The sequence below is a fragment of the Moschus berezovskii genome, chromosome 21 (genome assembly GCF_049115385.1).
Source record: "Moschus berezovskii isolate FMDL1 chromosome 21, NW_MosBer_1.0, whole genome shotgun sequence".
Lineage (NCBI taxonomy): Eukaryota > Metazoa > Chordata > Mammalia > Artiodactyla > Moschidae > Moschus > Moschus berezovskii.
Window position 1 is genome coordinate 39561349 of NC_142480.1, and position 12286 is coordinate 39573634.

The 12286-nt window shown below is 49.3% G+C and overlaps 1 protein-coding gene across 2 annotated transcripts in view; it reads left to right on the forward strand.

Moving 5' to 3' along the window:
- The first annotated feature begins 11044 nt into the window (after positions 1–11044).
- TBC1D2B (TBC1 domain family member 2B) overlaps positions 11045–12286 on the forward strand; it is a 93033-nt gene continuing 91791 nt past the window's right edge. For both annotated transcript variants that reach the window (XM_055418003.2, XM_055418004.2), the window contains exon 1: positions 11045–11468. In XM_055418003.2, the coding sequence (XP_055273978.1) occupies positions 11112–11468 (357 nt within the window). In that variant the 5' untranslated portion in view covers positions 11045–11111. The remainder of the gene's footprint in view (positions 11469–12286) is intronic.

Consider the following 12286-nt stretch of genomic DNA (forward strand, 5'->3'; position numbering starts at 1 on the left):
GCTATTGCAGGTCATGCTCTTCACATGGGATAGGCCCACAGGCACACAGCAAGGATCCCCAGGGTCAGCTACTGGGAATACCACTTTTATAAACAATTTCCAGTCTTGACAGAGAGGAGTCAACTCCAGCCAAGGGATCCTGGAGGGATTCATGTACTTGTGAAACTGTCTTCCGGTCACAGCTGTAAGCCAGGGATACACTGGGGTCACAATGGAAATCACAGGCCCAAACTGGCAAGGACTGGAATTCCTAAATTAAGATGGGAGAGGAACGGGGGTGGATTACATCTTTATCTTCCCCAATCTCTAACTGAAATTCAGCATTTCCTTCCATGACGAGTGCAGAGAACAAACCTTATTAGTGTTCATAGAACTTGTGACTTTGTCACCAGTGGAAATTACAGATATTCTCATATCATGTTACAGCTGTGGCAGACATCTTCAGATATTGATTTTGTTCACCATTACCTCAAAATAATTAAGCTCAATGCCGGATCTTGTTCTTTAACATGCTAATAAAGAAGCACACTGTATTACTACATCACAGATTTTTGAATAACTTTATTTCAATATGATTGATTTCCATTGTGATTCTATGTATTTTATCTCATGCATTTAAAAATATTATTCTGAGAAAAAGTTCATGAACTTCATCAGATACCAGAGAGATCCACGGCCCAAAAAAGGCCAGGGAAACTGGGGTTAGACCCAGACTTGGTTTGCTGCCAACACAAAGTCCTGGAAGTATTCAAATACAAAGAAATGTGTTTCTATAATTTTCCATGAGGTGTTATCTCTCCAGCTCCCTCTTAGGTGGGGTACTTTATGAGCAGAACTTGCCCATTTGCATAAGAAGACAAAGGTTTTGTGTACGGGAAAGGGGAGCCCAGGATGGCTGTGGGCCAGATATGAAGATTCCAAAGGCAGGCAAATAAAGGGGAGTCTATTTTTATACTCAGAGGAAATGGGGGTGACGAGGGGGTGAGGCCAGGTTTGGGGGCATCAAGTGAGCTCTGTGAAAGATTGAGGGGTTGGTTTTCCCTGAAGGCACTCCATAACCCACTGTTCAGTTCATGTCCGTGCTCACCTGCTGGAGGCTGGGCCCTGGGACAGAGAGAAGACTCCAGAGCGCCCACCCTGCTTCTCCATCCCTGGGTGCCCAGGGGTGTAGGAAGAGGAACTCAGAAGATTCAGGCTCTTGCAGTCAGACTAAGCAACTTATAATCCTGGTTCCCCCATTTGCTGGCTTGGTGACTTTGAGGGAGGTACTTAATCTCCGTGTGTCTCAGTTTCTCATCAGTGAAAATGAAAGGGATAAAAAGTACACACCTAGTAGGGTTTGGGGATCCAGTGAGCTGCTCTGATGCAGAGGAGAGGCCAGGAGGCACGGTGCACATGCAATAATCATCAGCCCCAGCTCCAAGTCATCTCCCCACTGGGAAGTCCCCAGAATTCTCTGTCTCATCAAAACTTCCTTATCCTGGGTTCTCCATCAAGGCCATGCTTCTGCTGTAGGACAAATAGATGGTAACTGATTATCCAGTAAATTACTCTCTCCCGAGGGCGCTCAGTCCGCTGTGCCTTCTCAGGCAGAAAGCTTTCAGACGTCTCCAGAAAGATGCTCAGAGGCAGTGTCTTTCCAGTCATTTTGACCGAGGTTCGCTGAGTATGGCCAGCACCCCAGCACTACCGCTGCTGCTCTTGCCTCGCTGAGCCTGTGGTGTGGGAACCTAGTACACGGCCAAGTGCTGCTGGCAGCCAGCCTCCATGGAGAATGCCAGAGTGGGCTTTTTGGTAAATTTTAGTCATATGTTTGTTTTAGTTTATGAACACTGCATTTTTGTGCCCCTTAGTTGGTTATTCCATTAGAATTAGTTCCACAATAGTGGGGAGTGCAGAATGAACAACCCTATTCCTTTTTTCCTCTGACTGTCTGCCTTATTCTCCACTTTATTCTGTGCGTAGAACCATGTTTGGCATAATTAGGTGCTCAATAGGTGTATTTTAAATGATCATCCAAATGTGTAAATTATATCCACATGGTTTTTAAAAATAAAAAGTGTAGTATTCCCCTGGTGGTCCAGTGGTTGGGAGTCCGCCTGCCGCTGCAGGGGACACGGATTCCATCGCTGGTCTAGGAAGATTCCACATGCTGAGGGGTAACTAAGCCCATGTATCACAACTACTGAGCCCACACGCTTTGGAGACCAGGCTCTGCAACAAGGGAAGCCACCACAATGAGAAGCCCACACACTGCAATTGGAGAGTAGCCCCCACTCACTGCAACTAGAGGAAGCCTACACGCAGCAACAAAGACCCAGCGCAGCCAAAAACAAAACTAAACAAATAAATAATAAAAAGTATAAAAAAGATATCCCTAAAAATCTTCTTCCTCCAGGCCTTAAACCTCCATCTACTCAGTGCCATCTCATTCCCACAAAAAACCACTCTTTTTCATTTCTTGAATGTTCTTTCTGGGTTTCTTTATGCATATTCAAGTAAATATGTATATTCTTATTTTCCTCCCTTTGTTATATAAGGGTAGGATCCTATGCAAGTGCCCTGTACTTTGTTGTGTAAAACTCTAGTAATAGATCTTAGGGTTCCTTTCATAAGAATACATAGAGGGATGTCATTCTTTTTGTTACAGCTCCATGGCTGCACCATCATTTTTGTAAAATTCAGTCCCCTAGGGATGATCATTTGGGTTGCTTCCAGTGTTTTTATATTTCCCACAATGCAGCAGTGGATAACCTTATACAGATTTGAATAAGCACAAGGGTGAGTACATCCGTGGAACACATTCTCAGAAAAGAGATTGCTCAATCAAAAGGGTATTTGCATTTGTCATTTTGATAGATGTTGACAAATTGTCTTCTTTAGGAGTTGTAGTCATTTACACTCAAGAAATACTGAATGAATGAATGGACAAATAGATAATATATCCAAGCTCAGTCATTTGGGGGCCCCCAGCTAGCAAGAAAAACTGGCAGGGGGCCGATGCTGCTCCAGAGAAGTCACCAATTTTACTCTGACCTTTTTTGCCCCTTTGATGTCACTGAGAAAGCTCGTCTTCTCATCTAAGGGCATGGCTCTTGGGGTAGGAGGGCAGTACAATCATCCCACCAAATAGGCAGTTCTGTTTTAGTAATATTTACAGGACAATGGCCAGGTACTGAGAACTTTACAAGGGCTGGTTAAAATGTCTGAGGCCTGAAAAACAATAACAACAAAAAACCCTACCAGTATTCGCTCCCAAATCCAAAAGAAGAAAACTGCAAAATCACAACAAATGTATAAGCAAAATGTCTATACAATGTATCATTGTGTCAACTTCATTCAGTATTCATAAAAGTTTCACCACATCTGAAAATGGTTTGTAGGTCAGATTGTCTTAATCTCACAAGAATCCCCAAGTATGCAGGAAAACTGCCAACAGATTGTTACCAATTGTCAATTAAATGAATTCACAAAGCAAATCATTCCAAAGCAAAATTATAAAAGTAATCATTTCCAAAGACGTTCAAAGTAAAAAAAAAATATATATGTTGCACATAAGACATATAGAATATTATGTCATATATACACATCATATTAATATTATAATTATATATAATATAAAATATTAATATTGTATATAATTTAAAATGTGACTGTGCCATTATATTTATATATATATTTGTATATATTTATTTATGTGCTATGTAGTGAGACGCAGACTCCAAAGTGCCCCGGACCTGTGTGTGCACATTCAGTCGTGTCCAACTCTTTGCAGCCCCATGGACTGTAGCCACCAGGTTCTTCTGTCCATGGACTCCAGACAAGAATACTGGAGTGAGTTGCCATTTCTTACTCCAAGGGATCTTGCTGACCCAGGGATCAAACCCGCATCTCTTGAGTCTCCTACACTGGCAGGTCCCATTCCACAGAGTATCCTCGCTCTGGGCCTGTAGGCTCCTGACAATCCCAGAGGAAAGTAAACCCACCCCTCAGATCAGAGGGTCTCCCCCATTAACTGTACCTCTCAGTTCTGGCATCAAGAACAAGACGTAAATTAGTTTCTCTATAGATTATCTGACCTCACTGGTGAGTAGTTCTGAGTCCTGTGCAAAAATGAAAAGCTACAGAATTACATGCCATTTGCTCATGAGAACTAAAGAAGAGACAGGTATACAGGAACCTGTTGAGAAGATCAGGGGCCGAGGATCATATTTGGAAAGCTTGTTCTACAGTTTCTTGGAGGCCAGGGGACTGTCATGGGTCCTGGCACACCTGACAGTTTGGACATCCGGGGCTGCCCCTCACTGCTGGGAAATGGGGGCCCATAGGAGCTTGGTAACGATGTTGAGCCCCTATCATGCGCCAAACATTTCAAATACACATATGTGATTGTCTTTCCCTTTTATAAGAGGTAGACGAGATAGCATTGCTGTTTCCACTTGTCCCCACTGTAAAGATGGAAACAGAAACTTAGGGCTGAAAATGGGCTGCTCGAAACAAAGAGGAAGTCAGTGGCAGGGCCGAGACCAGAAGCTGGGGGTCCTACCTCACTTCCTCAAATATGCTGCATCCACCTTCTATGCCTTTGCTCTTGACCCCTCCCCTCCCTGGGGCTCCTTTCCTTGCTACTCAAACTCTAAGTACCTAAAAAAATGCACTAAATCAAAACTGATGAATATTTTGTCAGTATATTCAAGCTCCAAAATACAAAGCCAATCTGAAAACGCTCTCCTCTTCTCTCCAAATCAGCTCCTTCCAGGTCTCCTCACTGCCCAGTATCACATCTTGATTGCCTTCTGGGACCTTCCTTCCAAGACAGTGGCCTTCCCTCCAAGGCAGCGGTGCCCAACCTTTCTGGCACCAGGGCACAGTTTTGTGGAAGACAGTTTTTCCATGGTCGGAGTTGAGGGGGTTGGTTCAGGTGGTCATGGGAGTGACGGGAGAGGCAGATGAAGCTGCATTGGCTTGCTAGCCACTCACCTCCTGCTGTGCAGCTCTGGTTCCTAACAGGCCACCGCCTGGGGGTGTTGGGGACCCCTGCTCCAAGGTTGTGTCCCCTTACTGCTTTGCTTGCACAAGCACCTTTTTATTTTTAAATTATTTATTGGGTCTTAGTTGCGGCTCATGGAATCTTCACTGCGGCAGGTAGGATCCAATTCCCCAACCAAGAATGAACCTGAGCCCTGGGCACTGGGAGTGTAGTCTTACCAACTGGACCCCCTGCACAAGCACCCTTTAAACTCCTTTGGAGACCCCTTTGCCCAACCAAGATGATGTCTATACCTCTACCATTAGAACAGCATCTCTTCAAGATTTCAGTTAAAATGCCTTTACCTCCCAGACTGGGCCTCACAGTGAGGGCTGCAGTCCCAGGGCTTGCGTGAGCAGGGAGGAAGAATCTGAGCTCAAGTTTGGCTGAGGGATAGGGGGTCCCGGGAAGGGGATGGCAAGAGGGTCCTTGGGAAAGGAATGCGGAAAACAGAAAGGCTTACAGTGTCCTGGGCACAGTGCCAGGCCCAGAAGCAGGAGGGTGACCAGAAAGGACAGGACCTCTGTAGCTATAGCCCCACTGTCTCCCTGGGGATCCAGCCCTCCCCTGTTTCCTGGGCAGTGTGGCTCCGTAACTCCTGTGTGGACCTCCGCTGCCTGGCACCCAGCCCCTGCAAGCCTTCCACCCCACCCTACCTATCTGAGTCCTGGCTCCCTTGTCCTTTGGACTGGGAGCTTGGCAGGCATCCCAGATGCCTTCCCTCTAGGAAAAAGAAGCACAGGTGTGTAGATTTGTCTGCCAAATTGGTAGGGAAACGAGGCTTCCTGGAAGCTGGAGATAGCAAATCCAGGCTGACAGGGTCCCCTGCTTGGGCTCCCCTCTGTGAAGCTCCCCCACACTCCTTTTCGGGGTTTCAGCATCACTCAACCTCTGGGGGGAAGCAAAGAGCAGGGGCTGAGGATGTTTGTTGAATGAATCAGCTACCATTCTGAAGCCTTACCACATGTCAGGGACTGTGCCAAACACTTTTGCATTTATCTCGTTTAAGCCTGACAACAGTTCTAGGAGGTAAAGCGATCATTATGTACCATTCTACAGATGAGGAAACTGAGGCACAGGGTGGCTGGGAGATCCACCCAATGTCATACAGCCCCTCCTTTATTTGGGAGCCCCCCTCCCCCCCGCCACTGCTTCCAGTGGCCCCATCCATTTCTCCACTGACCCTCCATCAGGGCAGGCGGCGTGGCGCTAGCTGTATGAAAGCACACAGGCAGAGCTCTCCCTGGGTGGCGGTGGTGGCGTCTCCCAGTGGTCATTTCAGCCCCACTCTGAAAATGGTCTGCCTCTCCCTGTTCCTTCTCCTACCCCCGTGCTCAGCCCATTCACAGCTGCAGTACCCCGGCCTTGCCCCATGAACTCCAATCTCCTCCCCATCCAGGCCAACTTCCTCCAGATGTGCTCCGGGTTGAACAAAGCCCCACCAAAGCTGCACTGTGTTCCCCAGCCCCAAGCAGTGGAACCACCTCTGCCGGTCCTCTCTGCCTCAGGCACAGAAGGCCTCCATGGGTGCCCTTTGTGTCAGGACAGCTTCTCCAGCAGGGCCAGGGGAGAGGCGAAGTGGTCAGGCTTGCAGCCAAGCTTGCAGGATGAGACAGAGTCCTAAAAGCAAGGGTCAGGTCAGTTGTAATAGCTGGAAGAATCAAGAGGCCTTTGAACATGAAGGCTCAAAAAAACAGAGCCTCTGCGGGTCTGGGGAGCTGTAGGGAGAATGACCACATGCCCTCACAGTTGTGCCTTATGCCACTGATACATTTCAGAGCAGGTGGGCAGGGCCCTTACAGATCACTTTGCCATCCATTCCCTCACGCAACAGATGGGAAATTGTAGCCCAGAGAGGGCACAGACATGCCAAAGGACACACAGCATGTCAGATGGTAAGGTCTACTTTCTCTCTGGGCTCCCCACAGGCTTGCAGGCTCCTCCTGTGGCAGGTTGGGGTCTTAGCCAGCTCTGTACCCTGGAGTCTGGGAATTAAAAAGGCGGTGGGTGGCTGGGTGCTTCTTAGAGGCCTCTCACCCTGTTCCCTGCTAGGGAAACTGGACTAGGATGAGTCACTAGCTCTGTGTTCCCGCGGGGTTTGTCCAGAGGCTGGCCATGTGGGAGCAAGTTCATTGCCCAAATTTCCTCTTTTCAGTAAACAGCAGTCACTTCCTCCTGGGTTGCCCACTTCCTTCTGGTCACTGGGTTCCTGAGAGGCTCGAGGGGCAGGGGCTCACATGGACAGGCAGGACAGACCTTCTGGCACCAAGCTTGCCTGTATTGGACACCAGGCAGGCACACAGGCTGTGTAAACCTGGAGTCTGACCAAAGGCCATGTGTGCAAGCTAAGTTGCTTCAGAGGTGTCCGACTCTTTGCAACCCCATGGACTGTAGCCTGTCAGGCTCCTTTGCCCACGGGATTCTTCAGGCAAGAATACTGGAGTGGGTTGCAATGCCCTCCTCCAAGGGATCTTCCCAACCCAAGGATCAAACCAGAGACTCCTGTGGTTCCTGTATCACAGGTGGATTCTTTACTGCTTGAGCCACCAGGGAAGTCCCGACCATAGGACAGTGACCTTTAATCTACAAAACTGGAAACTGCAAAATGTCAATAAGCCATTGAAGAAGGGCGCCAAGCAATTAGGAACCACCAGGGGCAGCCCCAGGATGACCATGTGGGAGGACCCTGAGGGGATGATCTGGCTAGAAAAGTGGAGGGGGGGGAATGAAGCTGCATTTGTTTAGCATTTTACATAAAATATAAAATTGTGCAAAATGAATTTGGAGAGAGCTGCTAAGAGAGACGAGATGAAGGTTCACCATATAGGCCCTTCAGCTTTTAGTTTTAGGAACAGAATGGGGTGGGGTGAGACAATGCAGGGTTTGTTCATGAAATAACCAGCATCCCAGGGTGACCCAGAGAGAACTGGCAGGGCAAGGGGCCTGGGAGAAGTCTGGAGGGTCCAGAGGGTGCTGGGGTTGGTGCTGAAGCCTTGGAATGCTTGGGCCACTGCTGCTTGGCTCTGCAGAGATGTGGGGCCCTCCAGAGGCCCTTGCTGAGATGTTGCCCCGGTTTTGAGGCCTCCACATTTTGCCTGTCTCACTGGGGTCTCTGGGCTTGCAGCTGCGCCTCCTCAGAGAGGGCCATATTCTGGGCCTGGTAAGGGCCAAGAGAGTTTATAGAGATTTTAGATAGTGTAGGCTCAGCACCACAGGGATTCCCTTGTAGCTCGGTGAGTAAAGAATCAGCCTGCAATGCGGGAGACTCGGGTTCAATTCCTGGGTGGGAAAGATCCCCTGGGAAAGGAAATAGCAACCCACTCCAGTATTCTTGCCTGGAGAATCCCATGGAAACAGAAGCCTGGCAGGCTACAGTTCATGGAGTCTCAAGAATCAGACACGACTTAGCGACTAAACTAGTACCAGTACTAGCATCTGGATCTGCCAACTTTCAAGGGACCTAGGAAATGTCTGTAGACTAGAAAAAAAGAGGTACCAGCTGCAAACCCCAGGAAAAGAGGAAAGTCAAAATTAATAAACATTTCATTACACGTCTGAAAAGTGTAACATTATGTCTACTTTATTAAAATGTCATAAAAACGTTCCTCCCTTTGAAAACAATTTATATGTTGGGTTTTTCTCACTCAGCCAGGATTCCCACATAGACATGATATCTGCCAAGATGTAGTAGCCAAATGTATATTAAAAAGAATTCCTCATAGATACTATCCAGAGCATAATTCTAGAAACTCCTTCAAACATTTTTAGAGCAAATATTATGACTATGTTTACTATGGAATGTGGGGCATTTTAATATGTTTGACATGATGTGGGGTATGGCCTCCATGAGAAAGAGGGCCTGCGAGCATGTTAAAATGACAGGGAGAGTGGAAGTTCAAGTGCAGAAGGGTCAGGCTTGAGGCCAGCTTGCCCACTGAGAAGCACAGACATCAGCTCTGCCAGGGGCTGCAGAGATCCCTTGTCTAATACCAACTGCCCAGACCCGGCCAGCCAGGCCAGACCCTCGCCCCAGGGTCAGGGGCTCACTCCTGCCACCTGTGAAGGATGCCTTCCTCATGCCTAGCAGATATCTGCCTCCACCAGATGCCCCAAGGACTTAGTCTGTCCTCTGTGACAGCAGGCTATGGCCATCCTTACTTTTTGCACAACTCACTGACAGAGCAGAGGATGGAGTGGGGCTGTACCTGCTCCTGCCCTGTGGCTTCCTGTATACCTCCTGTGTGTAGCTGTGTACTGCAGCTGTACTGATCCAGTTCTCCCAGCTCTTTCCCTTTCCATAGGACTTCTTGGTCACACCCTACTCTGGCTTCCTAGCCCACAAGCCAACTAATCACAGCCCCTCTTGATCATAGCAAGGCACAAATGAAACACAGTTCCTTTACTCTCGAGGATGGCCCATCCCACTCCTGCAGTGCATTTTCTGGCCTCCTATGTATTGTGGATGCGAGATCCCCCCTCTCAGAATCTCCTGATTTCAGAGGATATCAGTGCTAACTGTACAACAGTAATAATTGATATGCTAAGTGCTTACTGTGCTAGGTGCCATGTTAAGCACTTTCACATGATCTTGTAATCTTTATAAGAACAATGGTATGAAGTAACTACTTGTACTATCCCCATTTTATAGATGATGAGACTGAGGCTCAGAGAGGTAACATAACTTACCCAAAGTCACACCACTGGTTAGTAGCAGAGCTAGGAGACAGATTCCATCAGTCTGGATTCACAGTCCAGTCTTTAACTCGATGTGGTATTGCACTCAAAGAGATCCAAAGGGTGCTAAGATGGAGGCGCCCTTGCCATGGCTACCCAGGCAGATCCTTGACAGGCCTGGGGAGAGGTTGGGTAACACAGGGCCCACAGCTGGTTGGCTGGCTGTGTGAGCTTACTCTTCCAACCTGCCTCCAAGTAAGCAGTCTAATTCAGGGCCCCACCCATCTCAGAAAGTTTGTTTTCCACCTATGCAAAAACATGCAAACCGAAGAAGGTGAGATATTGTTTTGATCTGGCCCTTTCACAAATATCGCTATGACCTTCCTTTTTTCATTAAGTAAAGTGAGCTTTAGTATTCGCATTTCCCCCACAAACTTGCCTGACTCATTCCCTCATGTCATCTAGGTCTCTGCTTCAGATCTCCTCCTCAGTGGGGCCTCCCTGATCCTCTGAAACGTAGCCTGACCCTCCTGCCCTCCTCTTACATTATTGTGAAACAAAGGCACTTGCCTCTTGAAGTTACTGTGAAAGTTCAAATGAGCTAATACATAAAACACTGGTAACAATAAGAGCTATTTAAGTGGTAATCCTTTTTTAAGTTACATCACTGGCATGTAGACAACACAGTATACTTTTATCTGCCTTTTCATGTGGGTATCCTCTCTCTCCCTTACTAGACTATTATCTCCATGAGGGCAGGGGAATGATTTTTCAGCTTGTTCACTACCTTGTCCTCCAGCGTCTGGAACTGTACTTGGCACGTAGAAGGGGCTCGGTATATATTTGTTGAATTCAGAACGTGAACCCACTGAGGTCTGGAGAGGTGGGAAAAGGTTTGGCTTTCATTCACAAATTCTATAAACATTTACTGAGCACCCACACGGCGCCAAGCAATAAGCTCTCTCGGTTGTGCAATACTAGCCTATGAATATGGCAGGGCAGAAATTTAAAAACAAAGTTTTGCACTGAGGTATAATTTATATAGAAAGAAATGTACAATTTCAAGGGGACACTGATGGATTTTTGAGAACTGCAAGTTCACTCTCCCATAAAGAAACGGAACGATGTTTCAGTTTGGCAACGCGGGGTTTTGAGCCCAGGTTACACCAAGGCACAGAGGGCAGGCGGTGATGCTGCCTGACCTGCCTCTGGGGTGCCTGCGGGAGAGCCCCGGGTCGAAGCGGGCGTTCCTGGGGGCGGGAGGGGGTGGGACTACAAGTCCCAGGCTGCTTTGCGCGCCCGCAAGCCGTGCGGAGCGGCGGTGCTCAGGGGAGGGGGCGCGGCGGCGGCGGCGGTGGCGCCGAGGCGCTGGGGGCCCGGGCGCCGGCGGTTGGCGCGCGGGCTGGCAATGCCGGGGCCCGCGGCACGCGGGGAGGAGGGCAGCGGTGGCGAGGGCGCGGCCCCGGGGGCCGCGGCGGAGCCTGGGGCAGGGCCGGGGCGGGAGCCGGCGCGGCTGTGCGGCTACCTGCAGAAGCTGTCCGGTAAGGGCCCGCTGCGCGGCTACCGCAACCGCTGGTTCGTGTTCGACGCGCGCCGCTGCTACCTCTACTACTTCAAGAGCCCGCAGGACGCGCTGCCCCTCGGCCACCTGGACATCGCAGACGCCTGCTTCAGCTACTCGGGCCCCGACGAGGCGGCCGAGCCCGGCGCGGAGCCGCCCGCGCACTTCCAGGTGCACAGCGCGGGAGCCGTCACGGTGCTCAAGGTGGGACCGCGCCCCTGCAGCCCGGCACCTGCCTCCCGGGAAGGCGCGCACACGCCCTTCCTCGGTTCCCCCTGCTTAGCCTTGGGGCTGCCCCTGCCTCCCAGCTCAGCCTACCTCCTCTGCCCATCTGACTTTCTCTGTCCACCCTCCCTTTTATAAAGCCCGTCTGCCAGCCTTTTCCCGTTTCTTTCTCAGACTGTCCCCGTGTCCCCATCTCAAGCTCTTCACCTGAGTTTAGACCAGAATGGCTGGGCGCTCCTCAGCCCCTTGACCCGTTATCACCCTCTGCGCCTTCCCTCGGGTCTTTCTCTGTCCACCTACCTTCCCTTCCTCACCCCTCTCCTGTGGATGTCCTGTGTAACCCTCCCAGGCATTGATGACTGTAGACTTCCTGCCCTTGGCTAAATTATTACTCTCTTCAGCTGCCTCATCTGTAGAATGGGGATAGTAGTAGTATCTACTTCTTGGGGAAGTTGGGATTACATGAAATATACGCTGCTGCTGCTGCTGCTAAGTCGCTTCAGTCGTGTCCGACTCTGTGCGACCCCACAGATGGCAGCCGACCAGGCTCCGCCGTCCCTGGGATTCTCCAGGCAAGAACACTGGAGTGAGTTGCCATTTCCTTCTCCAGTGTGTGAAAGTGAAAAGTGAAAGTGAAGTCGCTCAGTAGTGTCCAACTAATAGCGACCCCATGGACTGCAGCCCACCAGGCTCCTCTGTCCATGCAATTTTCTAGGCAAGAGTACTGGAGTGGCTTGCCATTGCCTTCTCCTAACCACTGGTAAATGTTATGGCATCCAAGATTATAGACAGAGTCA